Source organism: Bacillus rossius, chromosome 1, assembly GCF_032445375.1.
Source record: "Bacillus rossius redtenbacheri isolate Brsri chromosome 1, Brsri_v3, whole genome shotgun sequence".
Taxonomy (NCBI): Eukaryota; Metazoa; Arthropoda; class Insecta; order Phasmatodea; family Bacillidae; genus Bacillus; species Bacillus rossius.
In genome coordinates, this window is record NC_086330.1 from 1,147,858 (window position 1) to 1,169,256 (window position 21,399).

A 21,399-nucleotide genomic window follows, 5' to 3' on the forward strand; every position below is an offset into this window, starting at 1 on the left:
TCTATCTATCGAACTCGCATGTATCGATTGTCCGTGTTTATCGTATACTTTCTACGGTCCCGGAAAAATTGCCATACAACTAAGGTTAAAAAAGTCCGCTTGTACCGATGTTCGAATTACCGTTTTGTCCGCATTGATCGTACAAAATATGTGGTCCCGTCACTATAAATTATAATAGATGATCGTTTAACCATAAAGATTTTGCAGAAATAACCATTTCTTAGAAAGAAACCGTCATAAAAACAGTAACGATAGTATACAGAAGTAAAAATCACCTTAAATCTGCAGCCAAGTAATGGAGCACGTAAATATGAAAAGACAAATGAACAACAACTTACGAAGAAAAATGGATGATGTACCATAACTACAGTACAAACCCAATTGTTATCCTTAGATAATTACCATAAAAAGAACTAAAGATTCTTTGTCGATACCATAATTACTACAGAAGCACGATAGCTACCACATTTGCACTACAGTTACCGTAACAGCCGAGATGTATATTTACCGTGACGGTAATGTATTTATTTATGACATTAAAATTAAAGAACATTATTGAAAAAAAAGGATGTTAAATTTTTACACGTACGTTTGGCACATGTTGCGAAGAAATAATGCGATCTGAAAGAATGCAGTACTACTACGAAAAGTGAAAAGGGTACTTGTGGATTTTTAGGTTATGGCAGTATCTCTCGTTTTTCAGTAATTTCGGCCGAAAATTAACAAACGTATCGGAAGTCGACAGAACTGCCGATTCAACTAAATATTGGTAAAATCGGCTTCTTCAGTACAGCTCTACATTTGATGACATGAGTAAACATATTTCAGACTTCAGGATATTGAAAAAGTCTTTAATTTCCATGTAGATTTATTGTGTGTGTTTTTTTTTTGCAAGTGTAAATTGAATTAAGTAAAATACTTCCATTTTTATTTATTTTTCAACTGATTTAACTTTAATGACAAGTAACTGATATATTTCTGACAATAAATTTTGGGTTGAAATATTATTTTTTAAAAATTCTTAGAGTGAAGTCCACATCTATTGAATGTCCGCATCTACTGAATTTTTTTGTTGGTCCCCTGAAAAACGATAGATAGAGGTTTGACTGTAATTGGCACCCTTACCTCGGCCCAGTTGAAAAATATTAACGGCGGCACACTACTTCGCAGAGCGCTGGTGACTTGCGACCCTCCGCAGCGGACGTGAGAAATGACAGGTGTCGAGATAATTGGATGATGCCACTCTTTTTTTTTTCTTCTCTCACTCGCGTGTCTCTTACGTTCAGAAACCACAGCCAGCCTACACAAAATTGTGAAGATATTTTTTTAATCTTTCATTGGGATGGGCACTAACGGCACGGGACAGATGTCTAATGTCTGCTTTAGCCGGCGCGGCGAGCCTCCCTCACTGTTCCTTGCCCACTGTGTGTATAAAAAAAGTTACCGGCAGACGTCTGTGCATGCGAGTCCCCTCCTGCCCTGCTTGACTGAAGCGGGGGAAGGAGTGCAGAGCGTGGGAAAGGCTGAGCAGGAATATTTAATAAAAACAAAGCAGATCCTTGTCTTCCTGACATGTAAGAATTGATGTATGTCACCACGCTACAAACCCTCTCAGCGACCACTCCGAAGAAATGAACAACTCAAGGTCAAAGCATTGTCGACAGCGTCGGTAAATTTACATCCCGTTACTGTGCCTTTCAGGGGTGGCCAAGGTTGCTTTGGTGCGGACTTTATGCTGATTTTAAAAAATTCCATTTCAATTATTTAAAAAGAAATGTGCAGACATTATGCAATTAAATATGGTAGTAAAGATATGTCAGTATTCAACAAATTGAAGTTGTAATTTTTTTAGAAAATAATTAAAGTTTTACAATTGTAATTGTTTTTTCTAATCAATGTGCAACCACAGTCCAAACTCAGTTTTGCAACTGGTTTTTTCCACATAATTCCTTTGTATGAACAAAAATTATTACGATACCAAAATATAAGTCAAATGTGGATGCAAGTGATGCCACAAGGTAAATTCAAGTACATACAGGTATAGCAAAATTCCGGCACAACACGTCACTAGCGAGCCGCAAGCGACCAGTTTTCATTGGCCATGCAGCGCACTTGCTGCACGGTAGCATCATGACCTCGAGTGACCTTGACACCAACTGCCGCCGGTTGCGTGTTCGCCTCATCAAGGTAAGAAAGTATAAACAACATGCATCAGGTTTCAAGTAATGGTGTTTCCTAAAGTTCTTGAAAGTTGGGTAATTTAGAGAGATTTAGCGTGTCACTGGTGTGGAGCTGTTACATGGGTTGAGGAAAAATATGAGTCTTGGACATCCACTGTGCAATCTAAAAGTGTGACATGTTTACTCGTGTTTATTCCACCCATTTCTCCCCGGCACCAAATCAGTGGAGCTGCTTTGTTTAGTTTGAAACTTAACAGTCGAAACATTCATGTGTGTGCAAGGACAGTTGACTGATCAGTCAGAACTGAGGGTCTGACGAACTGGTATCGGTCTGTGAGCTCCAGAGCCCTTAGTCCGAACTTCCGTGTGTGGGAACAGCATCTCACCAATCCAAACAATCGGTCCACCAGCTTAGTGTAGTGTCAGACTTTATTTATGCTCATTAGTTGCTTTGTTATTTTTACCTAACTAGAAGTGCAACTGCAGTTGCAACATCCAAAGTTTCTTCCACGCATGCACGGAAAAACTTGCTTGCCCAGTTGAGACCTGACCTGCATATTAAATTCAATACAAGGGAAGATAATCAAGTGCAGTAATGTTTAATAGCTGGCTGAACATAACAAGATTTATTATGATTTGATAATTTTTTTATTTTGTATTGTTACAACTTAAGTGTGAGAAATGGGTTCGTAAGAAATAGCCCAATTAAGTTTTATTAATTACTAATATTTACATTACTACTATATAATTGTACTTAAAAATGTCTGATCACCAATCACTGGCACTTAAAAATGTTTATTTGCAAGTCACTCAATGTCTGTCAAGCTCCGCAGCTTGCACTCCTCACTGGAGCTAGGCTGGACAGTGATTTGCCTCTTTTACCTCGCGCTTGTCCACACACAGTCCCGCGCCACTCTTGAGGGAATATCTCACCCTCTATGCCGATGTCGCACTTCCCTCCACTCGCGGAACTATCAGTTCTACCGTGGAAACTGGCATCGCTGCTTACGTACCCTGGCGTCCTTGAACGGACAAGAGTGGCTGTGACAAGTCACGTCATCCCGGGTCAACCCGATGCTCGAAACATCAAGAATGGCCCCAAGTCACGTTCTCCAAGCAAGCCGGCATCCTCTGTAAGTCCACAGAATTCTCAGGCCACTAAAAGTGTCAGTGACAATAGTCCAAGGTGGGATGGTGGTGAGTGGGGAGCAGAGGGGGACGGGCAATGCTTCCCTTCCGGCGTATTCACTCAATCAGTCCAAATTTGTCACTTTAATTAGTTCCCTCTTTTTTCTCTGGATGTGGTAGACCACATCATTTAGCCATTTCAAGACTTCATACGGGCCTTCCCAAGCTGTTTGAAGCTTAGGGCAGCTTCCTTGCCTTTGCGGGTTGTACAGCAACAAATTTCCCTCCTGAAATCCAGAGTTAGCCTTCAGGTCATACCTCGTCTTCAATCGGTTCGTCGCTAATTAAGATTTTTGGGGGCTTCTTCATGAATAAGCACCATCCGCTCCCCTAGACGATTCACATTATCAGTGGTCATGGTCTGCTCTGTGCAAAGACAACCGAAATGACGTCACAGGCAGCCTCAACTCCTGTCCGAACACAGACTCCCAGGGGTCTGCCCGGTGGAGTCATGGGTGGCAGACCTATATGCCATCAGGAACAACTGGATGTGTTGATCCCAGTCCTGTTGATGCTCGGCCACAACCTTGGCAAAGTGTTCATCTCCACTGAGGATGTAGGGCTGAAGTCCTGGTTTTATTTATTCCCAGCAACCGACATACCTCCTGAAATATTGTTTACTCAAAATTGCGGCCTTGGTCTGAGTGGAGCTCCATTGGTACCCCAAATCTAAAATTAACTTGTTGACTATTGCATCCGTGATGGTAGTGGCTTCTTGGTTAGGAAGTATATTAGACTGTAGCCATTTATTGAAGTAATCCATTGCTACCTGAATAGTATACCAGTTACCATCTTTAGTCTTGGGAAATGGTCCAGTGATGTCGATGGCTATCCTCTCAAAAGGGGCCCCTACATTGTATGCCCTCAATTTCCCACGACTTCGGTAATATGGCTCCTTTTTTAGCCGAGCATGCTTCACATTGTCTACACCAAGCCTCCACATCCTGGCAACACGTCAACCAATAGAAGCGTAGACAGATCTTGGCTAGAGTTTTGTTCACCCCTAGATTACCTACCACCAGAGGTACCATCATGCATTTACTTCAACACCTCTGCCACTAGACTCTTTGGAAGTAGTTGCATGGTAACTATTTTCCATTTGGACTCTCCCATTTCCTCATTAGCAGCCCATTCACCATCCTGCAGGAATACCACTGTGCCCAGTAAGCTATTACAGTCCTTTGGTCACTGGAGATCTCACGCCATATTGGACGTCCAGTACCACTCTCTAGCCAGCTATAATGGTTGCCAGGTCTGTATCTTATCACTGCGCTGCATTCAAGCTGGCATTATCCCATTTATCTTCATTCTTCTTCTTTAGTCATCGTTTGCTGAACATCTTTGATTCCCTCATTTTTCTCTGCCCTTTAGCGTGTCACTCGTGTGGAGTCCCGATGCTCTTTTATCCTGCCTGCTGGCGTGTGCTTAACACACAAACTGACATGCCAGAAGCGTAAGTGCAGTAATGGTGTTACGTGGGGTATTCCAGCATTGTTTGGCAGCAAGGTCTTTCAGGGCGGAATGCTTGTTTTTACACAGGACACGAAATTATGCGTTACTGTCGAAAGTTTTTACATAATCTGAGTTAGATGCTACAGATGTTCTGATTACCGTTCATGTTGTTGCAGAACATAAGTGTGGTAGAGGCTGAAATTATTTATTTGCCATCATCCACAGTCTTGGGTTTGAGACCCAGGACGTGCCTAGTGGGGCCTGGCGTAAAAGTGGTTTGACTTTGGCAGTGATTATGAATGGGTGTTGAATTTGTTTCACAGTTAGGGCTTATTTTTTTGTGATATCTTTGTCTGATCAATACATGTGCACAGTTGCTGTTTGTGACGTGACGTAGATAGTGACAAAAATGTAAGCATATTATGTTTTTGTAATATATTTTCCTGAGGTATTATCTCGAGAAGAAAAATTCGGGAATGGTCACTTTTCTGACTTTTATCCAATTCTAAAATGAAGCCTTTTAAGTTATCTTAATGTAGTTGAAACCTCACACAAAAAAAATGAGAAATCAAAATTAATCTTACATAACTGCGTATTTACTGTCAAAACAAGCTGAGTCAACTTAAGCTACTTTTAACTAACTTTTAGTGGAACACAATTCAGAAAAAATCACAAGACAAATTTTAGTTTATAACAACCACCATTTCCTTCCCAGTTGTGAACTAACATCACAAAAGGCAGACTACAAAATTTTTATTGAAGAGTAATTGTCTCTTTACAAACCAATTTTTATCGAAGATAAACATACAGTCCAAACTACCGTATTTATCGCATACGGATCGCACATATAGTTTGGGTCATAAAAATCTAAAATTTTCACGGTAAGTCTCCTTCGAATATGGGTCGCACCATACATCTGTCTTCCGTAGAATTCCATAGATTCAAGTGAAGTCACTGTTCCTTGTCTCAGCTTATTGGTGCGTAAGAAATATGGCACTGGTGTTAACCCTCAATCCTCTTTTTGTCTGCTTTCTGTGCTGCTTTATTACTGTAGGAGGGAGTGAGGCAGCAGTTCTGTGCCCTTTTGAACCTCTCCTACTAACATCCCTTCCCAGCTATTATTGTATTTTTTTAACCAGTCCTCTTCCCAAATAGAAAAAAGACAGCAAGCTGCTCTTTATTACCAGTTTCTTTTATAAAAACTAGCACGTCCATTACAGTCAGTGAGAAATATGTGCGGGGCTGGAGGAACACGACATTAAATACATTAAAAACCGCACAGGATTATTTATGCTAATACTCAATGACAAACCGCAATTTTTTTTTCTTCAACTTGTATTGAAAACCTCGCATGAGAGTAGCACTATTTTTTAAAGTAATAATCTGCATATAACATGTGATCCATACGCTGGTAGATACGGTACCTCAGTGAAGTAAATAGAATTACATCACACTATAACGCACAGTAAGGTTTGTGGATAAACACAACAAACTTCCAGGTAATATACAGACGATCATGCTGGGGTCGATGATGACACAAGCACGCTGCACCCTGACACGGTCAGCCGGTGCTACCTTGCAGCGTGCCAGGTCGGCGCGGGTAGACGTGCACACGGAACTCCGCGCTCCATCGCGAGATGCCGTGTCAACTGGCACTCCCGTGCAGAAGCCTGCTGAGGCGGCGGCCGATCTGACGCGGGTAGGTGTTGTTGCGCACACGGAACTCCGTGCTCTGGTGCGTCACGGCGCCGTGCTCCAGCTGGAAGGAGCACAGAGCCCTCAGGGGCTGCACCAGCACATCCTTCAGCGCGGGGTCTCCCTCCAGGATGGACAAGGCCTGCGCTGCAGTCTCCAGGGTCGACAAGCAGCCGTCCGTCGGCTGCGAGCGGATCACGTACTCGCTCGTCTCTCCGTCCACCAGCTTCACCTGTGAGCATTCCTTCCCGTCACGCGCGTACGGGGGGCCGGGTCAACAAACCACGAGGGGGAGCAATCCCTTCGACTTCAAACATTCACAACTTAGATGACCGAGATCTACATGGAATCAAGCAAATGAAATAGTGTGAGCCATCCAGTACGTGACATATACTCTCATAATGTGTTGTCCTATACAGTAGAACCCTGTTATAATGTTCCTGCATATAATGTTTTCCTGCTTATAATGACATATTTTTAAAGTACCAATATTTTCCCCATAAGGACAATGTATTTATTTCCTGCATATAACGTTCATAAATAGTGTAATTTCCTGCTTATAATGTTTGCTTTCTAACATTAAATAAATGGGGAAAAAATGTTCTAAAACTAAATTATTCCAACACTTACGATAAAGAGTTTCCTTTCTGTATGTTTATGTTTACAATCACTGCAATACAATACATGAAGTTTGTTAAAATACAATTTTATGCAATATACTGTGTAGTCCTCTCTCCTCTCGCACCGAGCCCTCTTGACAGAGAGCCAGCAGAGGTGGAGGAGGTCGTCGAGCTGCTGGTCTGGCCCCACGTTGGGCGCCAAACTTGACGGGGTGGTCTTCTTCTCACCGATGTCTCTCTTGGGTGAGAGCCAGGTATCGGGTGGAGAAGGTCCAAGCTGCTGGTCTTGCGGCAGGTTTCACACTCGGCTGGTGTAGGCGAATAGCTAGTGGGGTGAGGGATGGGACTAAACTATTCATTGAAAATAATGTCTGTATTTTACACGGAACTTTTATTGTCCTGAATGTCCAAACATACACTGAGTCGAAATACGTACACCCTATCGTCCAGAAAGGGGGGGGGGGGGGGGGGGGGGGGGGGGGAAGGGAGACAAATTCCCTAGGCCGAGATAGGTCCTCGGCTGGCCTAGCTCGCGAAGGAGGGGTGCGAGCAGCAGAAAAACGGATAGCCAGTAGTTCTGCTGCTCCCCCTATGATCGTCCTATGACCAGTGGGCGGAATCCAGCCACACTGGCCGTCGGGCCGATCAACTGACTTTCAGGTGGATGACCTCGCCTTTATATAGGGAGAAATGCGCGGGAACGAAGAAAAAGAAGGGAGGGGCGAACTGACTCCTCTTTGGAAGGGATGAGATGCGTGCGCATGAATCTCGCCGAAATTTCCCTGCCCTGGTGGTGGAAGTATAAACTAGATATTAATAATTAAAAAGAAAAGATAAACTTGACATAAATAATTATATGTTCCTACATTAATATTCAATCCTGTGTATTAAAAAGTATTTAAACTTTCTTTCACAACTTAATTAGTTAAATTTATACTTTTATAAAATATAAATACAGTTGGTAGATCGCCGTTCACAAGATGGCGTCACAATGTACATGTTTAGCTGTGGCAAGAGTAAAATATACATTGTTTTAATAACTCGTCCATATTTACTATTATATTCTGCAGTACATTAATATGTGTGGTTATAGCGACGTAAAAAAATAAAGGATGAAGATGGTTGGTTGCTTTTATGAATTATTCTATTGTTCGTCGCTTTGTTTATAACCTACGACGTCGCACAGATTCGTCGCCGCATATTACGTGAGTAGGCCTATTGCCAAAACATTTTTCCCTGAATTGCTAGTGAACTTATTTAAAACACGTTTTGAGTTTAATTATAACGTAAAGTAACGTGATATTTAATATAGGGAGGGCGGGCACGCGTCAATTTCCCCTCTAGTGGCGAGCGTTACTTTACGGGAGAAGAAGCTAGGACATCTTGGAGGAACACTTTACACATAGATAACTGTCAGTCTCTGTAGTGTACGAGTCTCTGGGTTATTACTTCGGATATGGCTTCTTCAGCTTTCTGGAAGTCCTGATTGAGGACAGCTGCCGGTGGTCTCCTGGGAACGCCTATTGGGACAGCTGCCGGTGGTCTCCTGGGAACGCCTATTGGGACAGCTGCCGGTGGTCTCCTGGGAACGCCTATTGGGACTGCTGCCGGTGGTCTCCTGGGAACGCCTATTGGGACTGCTGCCGGTGGTTGTAAGATTCGGCCATTGGTAAGGCCGTTTGTTTGGTGGCCGCCAAACTGTCTCTCGGTACCGTCCTGGTAGGTCCTTGGGGTCTCCCTTGCAGCTCCGCCATGGCATCTGGCGACGCTGTGGAGGCTGGTAGAGGCCTAGTTGGGGCTTGACTGGCCTCTGCTGTATGAGCTCCGTTGGTTTTGGGTGCTGACCTGTGTTGAATTGCTCGGAGTTCAGGGGCTGCCTTGAGGTACACGGTTGCTCTGGAGCGGTTGGTTGTCTTTTCCCTGAAAGATGTTCTGGATCCTTGCCCTTGGAGTGGTTGGTCCAGCCCTGGTTATCCTGGAACTGGGTTGGTTGAACCTCCCTTGGAGTGGTTAGGAGCGGGATTCTGTTCGGGGTCTCCTGTGCTTTCCATGGGTTCGTGGTTGGCATTGCACCTCCTGGCTGGAAAGCCATGGAAGGATAAGTTCCCTTGGTTACAGAGGGCAAGATGATGGGTTGATTACTTGCTTTTCCCGTGGTGACTTGCCGGTTTCTATTGTCAGCTACTGAGCTCGGACAACCTTCATCTTCCTGATTTTCCATTGCTGGGGTGAGGATGCCTCTTCTTCTTACTTGTGTGGGAGGAGGACTGGGAGCTTCTCTCGGTATAGTAGTTGATGGTGCTGGCTTGAGCTGGTCACGAGATATTTTCCGTATTTTCCCATGTGGGTCCTCTATCCAGTAGACATTTCCTTGTCGCTGGAGGACTTGGTAGGGTCCTTCCCACTTTGGTGCGAATCCGGCGCAGAAGTGGTTAGGTTTATTGCTGAGTGGATGGGTCTTGGCTAGTACCATTTGTCCTTCAGCAATCTGGTGGTTGGGCAGATTCTTCGGTGTAGGATACTTGCGGGCTAGGTACCCTAGTTGAGCCTTTCGGGCGGCATCTACTCTGGTGGCAGCTCTTAGACGGATCTGTTCGGCTGAAGGGCGGTATGTGGGGTTGGAACTCCATTTCCAATCTCCGGGTCTCTGGATCTGTCGTCCCAAGTTCAATTCGCTGGGGCTGGTTCCGATTGCTTCATTGTGTCTACGCCGCAGTGTGAAGAGGATTTCTCCCAGGTAGCGATCCCAGTGGCGATGATTGCCCGCGGTACGCAACCTGAGCCCTTTCTTCAGTTCCTGATTACGGCGCTCAGTAGGGTTTGCCTGGGGATGGTAAACTGGAGTGGCCCAGGTTTCTATTTCCCATTTGGCGCAAGTGTTGGCCCATAGTTTGCTAGTGAATTGCACCCCATTGTCCGTAAGTATGCTTTTGGGGTATCCCCATCGAGGGAACACTTCATCTTGGAGTTTCTTTAAGATAGAAGATGAATCAGCTTTAGCGAGGGGAAAGGCTTCGACCCATCGTGAGAAAAGGTCTGTGACGACGAGAAGGAAGCACTTACCAGTCGTGCTTCTGGGGTAAGGTCCCATCAGGTCTAGGGCTAATTGGTTCCATGGTGTTGTTGGGTGCCTCGGTGTTCCTGTAGGGTGTTGTGTAGCACTTGCTTTGGTTGCTGCACACATGTGGCATTGGCGGACATGTTCTCGTATGTCCCGGGTCATTCCTCTCCAGGAGTATCTTCTCTGGATTTCTCGAATTGTTTCGTGGGTGCCAGGGTGTCCTGCCAATGGGTGATCATGGAAGTGTTGGCAGATGGATACTCGTAGGGATCGTGGTACCCATATTTTCCATTCGGTGTTTTGGTTGGGGTGGTACCATATCAGAGCTGCCAACCTCAAATCACACCCATCAGTAATGGCAATTAGGTATATGAAAAAAGTACGCGTCAATCATGCACGATAAATTTTTCCTGGGGCATTATAACACACTCACAAGATAAAACAACGACAATAATATGCAAAAGAAAAAGAAAAATATGAATACAATGCAAATTAATACATAAAAAAATCTATTTGAACAATACAATCATCTGAATATGTAAGAAATATTAATAATTTTACTGGATATTTTGAATCTTCAATTCAATGTATTCAAAGTTAAACTTTAAAACAACTGTCTTTTTATTTGCTTCTTTTATCCTGGTTCGATAAGAAATGTCATGTAAACAAACAAGACAAACACAAGGACTTGTAAACAATAACTGCGTTCGTTACTTTCGTTTCTTCAGATGTAGCGAAAAAACGAAGATATAGATTTATTGCTAGTCACGGCTTTAAAATGTTCTGCATGTTTCTTTGATTCAATATGCCGTCTACAGTCATCCCTTTCACCATGTGCAATCGAAAAGTCACACGCGCATACATTACAAAACCGTGGCGTTCCAAACATTTGAAAACGACAATCATGGCCATTCTTTTGAATATTTAAGTGGAAAGTTCTGAAGTCTTGCGTGTTTTTTCCCACAGATGCACATTATTCTGTCACACGCTTCATTTCTACAACCGGCACTGAAGAACACAACACTATCGAAAAAAATAAAAAAATTTTCACGTCTGTAGACACGACAAAAACCGGACAAAAACACTATGATGAAAAAAATGGCTTTCAAGAAACAAATTAATACAACACAGGTTAGCCAAAGTACCGTACAAAAATTATTGTGATGTAAGTAGCCTTCAAACGATAAGTCCGAGGATATGTACTAGTTGTATCGTACAACGGACGTAATACCATCCCATTATTATTTGAAAACACGAGAATTAATTTACTTATTTCGACAGTACATCGAACATGCGCACACTTACTAGTTCCGTTATTTGAGCAACCAAGCGAAGTATTCAAACAGCGTTCACGAAACACGCACAGCAGAAACGTAAATTTTTCCGTTACCATGCAGCACAAAGCCTCGTTTCCGTAATAAACTAGCGATGTTCCGTAATTCCGTAATTCGGGGTTAAAATCCGTAATAATTACGGAAAATCCGTAATGGTTGGCAGCTCTGCCATATTATCCCTTGGTCCTCTTTCCAGGTGGATGGGCAAGTTTCTATTAATTGATGAACCTCGGGGTCCTTCTGTTGCTCAGCCATTAGTCTCTCCAAACTATTATCATGCTTGATAATTTGGAGATGGTGCTGAGGTGGTCGGCGCAGTGGTGAAGGTGATGGAGGCAAAGTCTCCTCCCAATTGTGCAGTGGGACTGTCTCATATTTATGAGCGGGTTGTCGGGACAGTGCATCGGGTAGATCATTTTCTCGTCCCGGACAATGCTCTATAGTGAATTGGAACTCTTGCAGTAATAGCGCCCATCGGGACAGTTTGGTTTTCTTGTCCTTGGCAGAGTTTAACCAGGTAAGGGCTTGGTTGTCTGTCCTCAGTACAAAAGGGCGGTCTTCCAAGTAGTACCTGTATTTGCGTACAGCCCAAACAATTCCCAAGCATTCTTGTTCATAGATGTTATATTTCTGTTCAGCTTTGGTCATCAAGGTACTGGAGTAACTGATGATTCTTTTTTGTTTCTGGGGTCCTTCTTGGTAAAGGACTGCTCCAAGTCCCCTCTGGCTGGCATCTGTTTGAAGTATTAGAGGTGTTTCCGGTGTTGGCCGGTGTAGCTGGGTTGGTTGCTTGAACTTTTCTTTCAGCTGCTGGAATGCCTCCTGGTGTTGGGGCGTCCACTTCCAGCGCTGGTTTTTGGAGAGCAGGGTGGTCAGAGTTCCCATGTTGGGAGCTACATTGGGGATGTATTCCCTCAGCCAGTTGCATAGGCCTAGGAAGCGTCGAAGCTGCTTCCGGTTCCCAGGTACGGGTGCTTCTTGAATTGCCTGGATTTGTTCTGGTCGTGCTTGATTTCCCTGAGGTGTGATAAGGTGTCCCAGGTACTCGATAGTTTCTTGCCCAAAGCGACATTTCGGTAAGCGGGCGGTAAGTCTATGGATTGCCAGGCGTTCCAGTACCAGATGTAGGTGCCTTTGGTGTTCTTCCCAATCGCGAGAGTATATGATGATATCATCGAGGTAGGCTATGCAGAATTTACCTATGTATCCAGCAAGGATAGTGGTGTTCATCATTCTTTGGTAAGTTGCCGGTGCATTTTTCAACCCAAAGGGCATGACACGAAATTGCAGCTGTTCTCCGTCAGGCGTGGTGAAGGCGGTGAGGTGCCTGGCGTCTTCATGAACTGGAATCTGCCAGTAACCGCTTTGCATGTCGAGGGTAGAGAAGATTTTTGCTTGTCCCAGATCTTTGAGGGTATGCTGGACATGAATGGTTGGAGGTGCGACCATCTGGGTAATTTTATTGAGGCGAGAGTAGTCTACACAAAATCGCAGTTCCCCACCTTTCTTAGGAACCAGCACGATTCGAGAGTTGTAGGCAGAGTTGGTGGGTTCTATTATTCCTTGCCTCTTCATCTCCTCGACTTGCTCTCGTATGATTTGCTGTTTCTGTACAGATGGTAGGCTTGGCCGATCATAAACTGGTGTTGGGCTGTTGAGGTGAATCTGATGTTCTGTTGAGGTTGTTTGCTGGAGCCGCTCTCTGACTTTGAATACCTTAATGTGAGTGTTGATGAGACTCAAGAGTTTAGGTACTTGGTCTGGTTTTAACTGGTGTGTTACTTCGCCCTCTGTCAGGGGTTGGAGGGGTGCTGGGTCTTGCGGTGTTTCCCAGTTGATGGCATATCTCTTTGTGTTCCCAAGGTAGATTCTCCTTTCAAGATAGTCCAGAATGCAATGCTGTTCCAGTAGCCAGGGTTGTCCTAGGATGATGGGTTCTTCAATGTCTCTGGCTAGGAAGAATTTCACTTCACTGGTCCCAGCTGCTGTGGTTAGTGGTATCTGGACGACTCCTTGGATTGGTAGATATGTGCCTTTTCGTGCTAGGCCTACCCGTCCTTGTGGTGGTGAGTAGATCTGCTGAATATCAGGTGGTAGTAAGGTTGGGTTGATGAAATTTGCTGTCGCAGCTGTATCCAATGTGGCCATAGCTTCGTGGGTTCCTACTTGAACTAATATTCGTGGTGGATAGTAGGCTAGGTTTTCTACCTGTTCTTCCTTTAAACTGAGGGCCTGAGGTTTTGTGCCGGGGGTGGCGGCCCGTTGAACTTCCCGGCGCTCCTGTTTCCCTGTAGTTTAGCAAACTCGGTGGTTTCTGGTCGCTGCCATTGTTGTGGCGCTGTCTTGGCGTTGATTCTCTGGTGATAAATAGGGCAGTCTCGATGTAGGTGGCGTTTGGGGCAGTACCAGCATTGGGGTAGTTCCGTTTTATTGGGTGGGATTGCTGGCTTGGATTCCCTGGGTTTGCCTTCTGTATAACAGGGTCCTCGATTGCCATGGTTGCGATGGGTTGCCTTGTGATCGTTTTCGATCTCCTTAGCTCTCTCGATGAGCTCCTCTAGGTTCTGTGCCTTGGGTATCCGAAGGAATGATCGTATTGGGGCATCCATAAGTCCTAGGATAGTGCTGATACAGGCTTCTTCCGTCCCATGTGGAAACACTCTTTTGTATATTTGAGCCTTCCTTCTGATGAATGTTTCGACATCTATGTCTGGGGTCTGGCGGATACTGTATAGGTCCTGGGTAAGCTGGGTTACCACATCAGGTCCAGAGAACTGCCTCTGAAGTCGTGTCCTGAATTGCTGCCAGGTAGTGATGAATTCTCCATACTTGTCCCACCATTGGCTGGCTGGTCCATGGAGTTGTCGCCGAGCTTTCTGTGTCCAGTGTCCTGGTGGTAAGTGATTTGCTTGAAATTCGTTCTCACATTCGGTCAGGAATATTTGTGGATCTTCATGTGGCTTCCCGTGAAACTCTGGAAGTGCGAGATGTTCAGGTCCACCCCATTGTGCCCGAGATGGTACCGGGGGTCTGTGATCCTGGTGAGAGGCTGCGTGGACCATTCGGCATGGAGGGCAGCGATAGGTCATACCTTCCAGGCTGTGGATGGTGTCTGGCCATCCCAAACATAAGTGGTGGAACAGCCGTTGGCAGTAGTCACACTGAATTCGGTAGCGGCCTTGCCCAGGGCATTGGTCCAGGCTGCAGCAGGATTGTCTCTGCTGGCATGCGGGGCATCGATACTCCAGTCCGGCGTGATCTCGGGGCTCGTCTGGCCATCCCAGACAAGAGTGATGGAACAGGAGTCCACAGTGAGCACAGCTGATCTGGTGGATTCCGGTGCCAGGGCAGTCTTCTACAGCGCAGAGTCGATGAGCTGCGTCTGCCGTCGTTGGGTATGTACAGGTAGGTGAGTTGTTGGGCGCCAGGAGGGGAGGCTGTTCCCCTCCGCTGTCTGGGTCTGCTTCTCGAGGATCTCTGGTGGTAGGAAGGTCAGGAGCACTTGCCTGCTTGCTGCTGTTCCCGGTGTGGGCCATGGTGTGCCTGCTGTTGGTTAAGTCTTCTATGAGTTGCAAGTGGTGGCAGGGGTCCATTCCAGTGGTTGCTGGCTAGTCCATCTGGTAGAGCTTGCAATGGGTCTTCACGGGTATTGTAGAACAATCAACGGGCCCCGCGTTGGTGCGCCAAACTTGTGCTGTCGTCTCCTCTTCTTGCACCGAGCCCTCTTGACAGAGAGCCAGCAGAGGTGGAGGAGGTCGTCGAGCTGCTGGTCTGGCCCCACGTTGGGCGCCAAACTTGACGGGGTGGTCTTCTTCTCACCGATGTCTCTCTTGGGTGAGAGCCAGGTATCGGGTGGAGAAGGTCCAAGCTGCTGGTCTTGCGGCAGGTTTCACACTCGGCTGGTGTAGGCGAATAGCTAGTGGGGTGAGGGATAGGGACTAAACTATTCATTGAAAATAATGTCGGTATTTTACACGGAACTTTTATTGTCCTGAATGTCCAAACATACACTGAGTCGAAATACGTACACCCTATCGTCCAGAAAGGGGGGGGGGGGAAGGGAGACAAATTCCCTAGGCCGAGATAGGTCCTCGGCTGGCCTAGCTCGCGAAGGAGGGGTGCGAGCAGCAGAAAAACGGATAGCCAGTAGTTCTGCTGCTCCCCCTATGATCGTCCTATGACCAGTGGGCGGAATCCAGCCACACTGGCCGTCGGGCCGATCAACTGACTTTCAGGTGGATGACCTCGCCTTTATATAGGGAGAAATGCGCGGGAACGAAGAAAAAGAAGGGAGGGGCGAACTGACTCCTCTTTGGAAGGGATGAGATGCGTGCGCATGAATCTCGCCGAAATTTCCCTGCCCTGGTGGTGGAAGTATAAACTAGATATTAATAATTAAAAAGAAAAGATAAACTTGACATAAATAATTATATGTTCCTACATTAATATTCAATCCTGTGTATTAAAAAGTATTTAAACTTTCTTTCACAACTTAATTAGTTAAATTTATACTTTTATAAAATATAAATACAGCTGGTAGATCGCCGTTCACAAGATGGCGTCACAATGTACATGTTTAGCTGTGGCAAGAGAAAAATATACATTGTTTTAATAACTCGTCCATATTTACTATTATATTCTGCAGTACATTAATATGTGTGGTTATAGCGACGTAAAAAAATAAAGGATGAAGATGGTTGGTTGCTTTTATGAATTATTCTATTGTTCGTCGCTTTGTTTATAACCTACGACGTCGCACAGATTCGTCGCCGCATATTACGTGAGTAGGCCTATTGCCGAAACATTTTTCCCTGAATTGCTTCTGAACTTATTTAAAACACGTTTTGAGTTTAATTATAACGTAAAGTAACGTGATATTTAATATAGGGAGGGCGGGCACGCGTCAACTGAAGGTACACAATGTTCATAGTTACGTGTCAGTTGGCACCCTTAGTCAACTCTTCTCTTCCTTGGGTATTCAAATGCACGTACATAGTCCTACAATATTTAAGTTGCCAACCATTGAGCGAGGGCATAACTAAAAGTGTTTTCTATTGCTTACAAATAATTTTTTTTTCATTCATACGTAGGAATCCCAAAATTAAACATTTTCAGGTGGCGAAGGAGTAGACTTCTCACTCTTAATGTTGTCATCATGAATTGTGAGACAATTTTACAAAAAAATGTGGCAGTGTATCTTTAAAGACAAACAAAATTTAACTAGGGAACAAGACGAAGTTGAAAAATTGTTGGCTTGTTTCAGAAAATTCATGTATCAAGTATACTATCTTTGGTTTTAACATTAAAGTTGTTTACATAGCTTGGTGAGTCCATTGGTACAAAGCTCGAACATTGTTAAGGGCTAAATTGAGATTTCCTGCTTATAACGTTTTCCTGCTTATACTGTTTTTTCTTGTGCTCCCTTGAAAAACATTATAACAGGGTTCTACTGTAGTTACTACAGATGGGTGAGTCAGCACATTTTTAAGTAGAGTTGATTAAAGCCTAGTGCAATAATAATACTGTCACCCTCCCCTCCCCGTAACACCACGGACCCTATAGATGTGGCACAAAACAATGTAATAGAGAAAAAAACTCATACTAAAGGTTGAATACATTAACTAGGGCTGCGCAGTTCTGGTTTTTATTTTTTGGTTCGGTTTCGGTTCTTTTTACATTGATTTTTAGTTCTGCTTATATATACACACACTAGCTCACCCCAAGCTTTCATCAGCGGTTTAACAGTTGAATTTAACTAATAAAAACCGGTCAAGTGCGAGTAGGACTCGCACACCAAGGATGCCATGTCCCCACTCGCATCACTTACCTCGAGTCTGGCTCGCATGTGTCCAAATTTTATTACTTGTTGTTATACTTTAGAGTCTGGACTATAATCATACAGTCAAACCTCTCTGAAACGACCCCTCATGGTTCCCAGGAATAGGGTCGTGATAGATGTTTTTCGAAATTTTCAGTTCATTTCAACCCCCCCCCCCCCCCCCCCTTTTCGCAAACCGCTACGCTAAGAAACCAGCTGTACAATGGCAGGATGCTGTCACTCACAATGCTAGACGGCTTTGCTTTTAACCCACTTCAACCTTCATGACAAGTCCGTCGCCCTACAGGCCACCTCTAAAGAAAATATGTCAAAAGACAGTTTATTTTTACTGGTTAGTTTACATGTACATTTTCTGCTTGCCGTAGATAAATACACTAGAACCCCGATGTCACGAACCCAGGATTTAACATAGCAGTGATTTTACGAATACATTCTCGGGAACCGTCAAAAAATTGGACATTTTGACTAAAATGTGAAAATCAGAAAAAAAATTTTAAAAAAAATATGAAAGATCATTAAAATCTGTTAATTTTAACACACAGCGTATTTTTGTGTCGGCTTTAATACTTCCAATAATGTTCATGTAAGAATAACAAAAAAATAATGGGACATTTCCTTTAAAAATATGGCAGCTGTAGGTTCTGCAACGCGAGTGGGCGCACACGAAGCTCGCCCGGCTGGCTGGCGGCAGCGGCTTCATGACGCATAAGCTCACCCCTCCCTCCTCTCGGTAACATTCTTCAAGGCCAGCTCATCCCTCCCAGCCACACAAACCATCTAGTGTCCTCCCTTATAACACCCCAACTTCACTTCCTTTGATAAACCTTCAGTGAGAAAATGCTCATTTCACCCTCCCTTCTCCCGTAAAATTGGGCTATTATGAATGGTGTACCAAAGCGGTGAGGTAGGGGTCAAAATATGTCACTTTTCACACCAAGTTCGAGTTCAGTCATCTCTGGCCAGGAATTTACAAGCTTTCAAACTTAAATATAAATATATTTTAATAGCAAGGGTCCTATGAAAAGGAACATACCGAATAAAATCAAGCTGCTGTCACCAAACAAAGCATAAAACGGCCCAATACGTGGTCGCTTCGTTATTGCTTGCGCGAGAGGGGAGACGTGGAATGTTATAAGAAAGATAAATGCGGGGGAGACAGGCGGAAGCCAGTGTGTTTGCTGCGTGGGGAATAAGTGGCGTAGCCTTTTTTTTTATGCTGGGTGAAGCGACCTTTTTCTGTCAACCCACGGGAAAAGATAATTGCTTGAGCTATCAAAATAAACATCGCTGCGGCAGTTAAAACAAGTCGAGGCAGGCGTGCATCCAGTCGGTCGCTGTGTATTGTCAACCGATAGTAATCAAAATCAAGAGAAATCCAGCAGGTAGCTTTCTTAGCCTTAACTGCGTAACACACTAGACACTCGCAAAAAGCTAAACGTAAACACGTTGCCACAAAAACCTTTATCTGCACCCTGCCGGCAAAGGGGCGTGGAATGGGGGTTGTTAAGTGCTGACAGCGGTCGTAAACACGTTGCCACAAAAACCTTTATCTGCACCCTGCCGGCAAAGGGACCTGGAATGGGGGTTGTTAAGTGCTGACAGCGGTCGTAAACACGTTGCCACAAAAACCTTTATCTGCACCCTGCCGGCAAAGGGACCTGGAATGGGGGTTGTTAAGTGCTGACAGCGGTCGTAAACACGTTGCCACAAAAACCTTTATCTGCACCCTGCCGGCAAAGGGGCGTGGAATGGGGGTTGTTAAGTGCTGACAGCGGTCGTAAACACGTTGCCACAAAAACCTTTATCTGCACCCTGCCGGCAAAGGGACGTGGAATGGGAGTTGTTAAGCGCTGACAGCGGTCGTAAACACGTTGCCACAAAAACCTTTATCTGCACCCTGCTGGCAAAGGGGCAAAGGGGCGTGGAATGGGGGTTGTTAAGTGCTGACAGCGGTCGTAAACACGTTGCCACAAAAACATTTATCTGCACCCTGCCGGCAAAGGGACCTGGAATGGGGGTTGTTAAGCGCTGACAGCGGTCGTAAACACGTTGCCACAAAAACCTTTATTATCACCCTGCCGGCAAAGGGGCGTGGAATGGGGGTTGTTAAGTGCTGACAGCGGTCGTAAACACGTTGCCACAAAAACATTTATCTGCACCCTGCCTGGAAAAGGGACCTGGAATGGGGGTTGTTAAGCGCTGACAGCGGTCGTAAACACGTTGCCACAAAAACCTTTATCTGCACCCTGCCGGCAAAGGGGCGTGGAATGGGGGTTGTTAAGTGCTGACAGCGGTCGTAAACACGTTGCCACAAAAACATTTATCTGCACCCTGCCGGCAAAGGGACCTGGAATGGGGGTAGTTAAGCGCTGACAGCGGTCGTAAACACGTTGCCACAAAAACCTTTATCTGCACCCTGCCGGCAAAGGGGCGTGGAATGGGGGTTGTTAAGTGCTGACAGCGGTCGTAAACACGTTGCCACAAAAACATTTATCTGCACCCTGCCGGCAAAGGGACCTGGAATGGGGGTTGTTAAGTGCTGACAGCGGTCGTAAACACGTTGCCACAAAAACCTTTATCTGCACCCTGCCGGCAAAGGGGCGTGGAATGGGGGTGGTCAAGCGCTGACAGTGGTCAGGAAGTGGTATCTATTTTTAGATATGCGCTGCCTACGGCAGTACAGCACTCTGCAAGAGAAACGCAGTAACACGCTACTCACCACAAGAAACTTATTTTCTGTCCGATTTTCTTCGGATTTTCGGCAATTTTTTCACGGTTCCTCGAAATCGGGCTGTAATAGAGAGGTGGTCGCAACAAAAAGGTTTTACTGTACTAAGATTGACTATTGCAGGTTTTACCATTTTTATGTTAGAACTAAAAAAAAAAGTGAAAAAATTCTGTTATAAAATTGCTTTGTTGGAAGACATTTTTCCTCAAACATTGTCAAAATTGTCATTGGTACTAATTGTAACAGGGTATGTAGACTGTTATGATTTTGGAGTGTTTGGAGAGCAAAAATGTACTGTAATACGTCTCTGTAAACAATGTTTCAAGACTTATTATTTTCTGTGTGTATGTAGAGATTTTTGGGTCTTGATACACGCAAGCAGCCAACATATGGCTGTCCGTCCAAAAAACAGGGGGTGTCCAGATGTGTTCCTGCCACTTTTGTGTTCGTCCTTGACTTTTGTTAACAGTAATTAAAAATGTCACTTTCAAAGTGAACTGTATGCATTTGACCTACAAAGGTAAATTTGTAGGGATAATGGGAATACATGGTATTAATACTATCCTCTGGCTCCTCCAGTGATAATGGTGGCCTGCACAATATGTCTTTCATGTATATACGTATTAAAAAGAATTCTTGGTCTATGTTGTTACAGAGTTTAGTGATAATACTATCCAGCAGGAACCTTCTTTTTTTTCCTGAATGAAAGTATTTAGTTTGTAAAAACGGGTTAGAATGAAACTCTACATCAAATGTCAGGCAGTCACGTTTCAATGACCTTTTAGTGACGTTGAACGTACCACAGGAACAACCAATTTTTTCTGGATAAATACAGCGTGTAAAGAAGTACAGTCAAACCTCTATCTATCGAACTCGCATGTATCGAATGTCCGTGTTTATCGTATACTTTCTACGGTCCCGGCAAAATTGCCATACAACTAAGGTTAAAAAAGTCCGCTTGTACCGATGTTCGAATTATCGTTTTGTCCGCATTGATCGTACAAAATATGTGGTCCCGCCACTATAAATTATAATAGATGATCGTTTAACCATAAAAATTTTGCGGAAATAACCATTTCTTAGAAAGAAACCGTCATAAAAACATTAACGATAGTATACAGAAGTAGTAAAAATCACCTTAAATCTGCAGCCATTTTATAATTAGCAACGAGTAAACAGTCAACAAACGGTAGATGGCTAACATTGATGCCATATTTCAGTGAAATCGACTCGTCACGAAACGTTGCCACACTATCGACTTGTATTTATAAACGAAGTTTTTTCATGTCGGCTAAAATGGTA

The 21,399-nt window shown here is 44.4% G+C and overlaps 1 protein-coding gene across 3 annotated transcripts in view; it reads right to left on the reverse strand.

Moving 5' to 3' along the window:
* Window positions 1–21,399, reverse strand: part of LOC134530951 (tRNA-uridine aminocarboxypropyltransferase 2) — a 32,892-nt gene that overhangs the window by 765 nt on the left and 10,728 nt on the right. Inside the window, exons 1-2 of one of the 3 annotated variants that reach the window (XM_063366305.1) lie at window positions 8,585–11,986; window positions 6,660–6,747 (exon numbers count right to left, since the gene is read on the reverse strand). In XM_063366305.1, the coding sequence (XP_063222375.1) occupies window positions 8,601–10,358 (1,758 nt within the window). In that variant the 5' untranslated portion in view covers window positions 10,359–11,986 and the 3' untranslated portion in view covers window positions 6,660–6,747; window positions 8,585–8,600. Of the gene's footprint in view, window positions 1–5,558; window positions 6,748–8,584; window positions 11,987–21,399 lie in introns of those variants that run through there. The other 2 variants (XR_010074899.1, XM_063366315.1) reach the window with 2 other exon arrangements.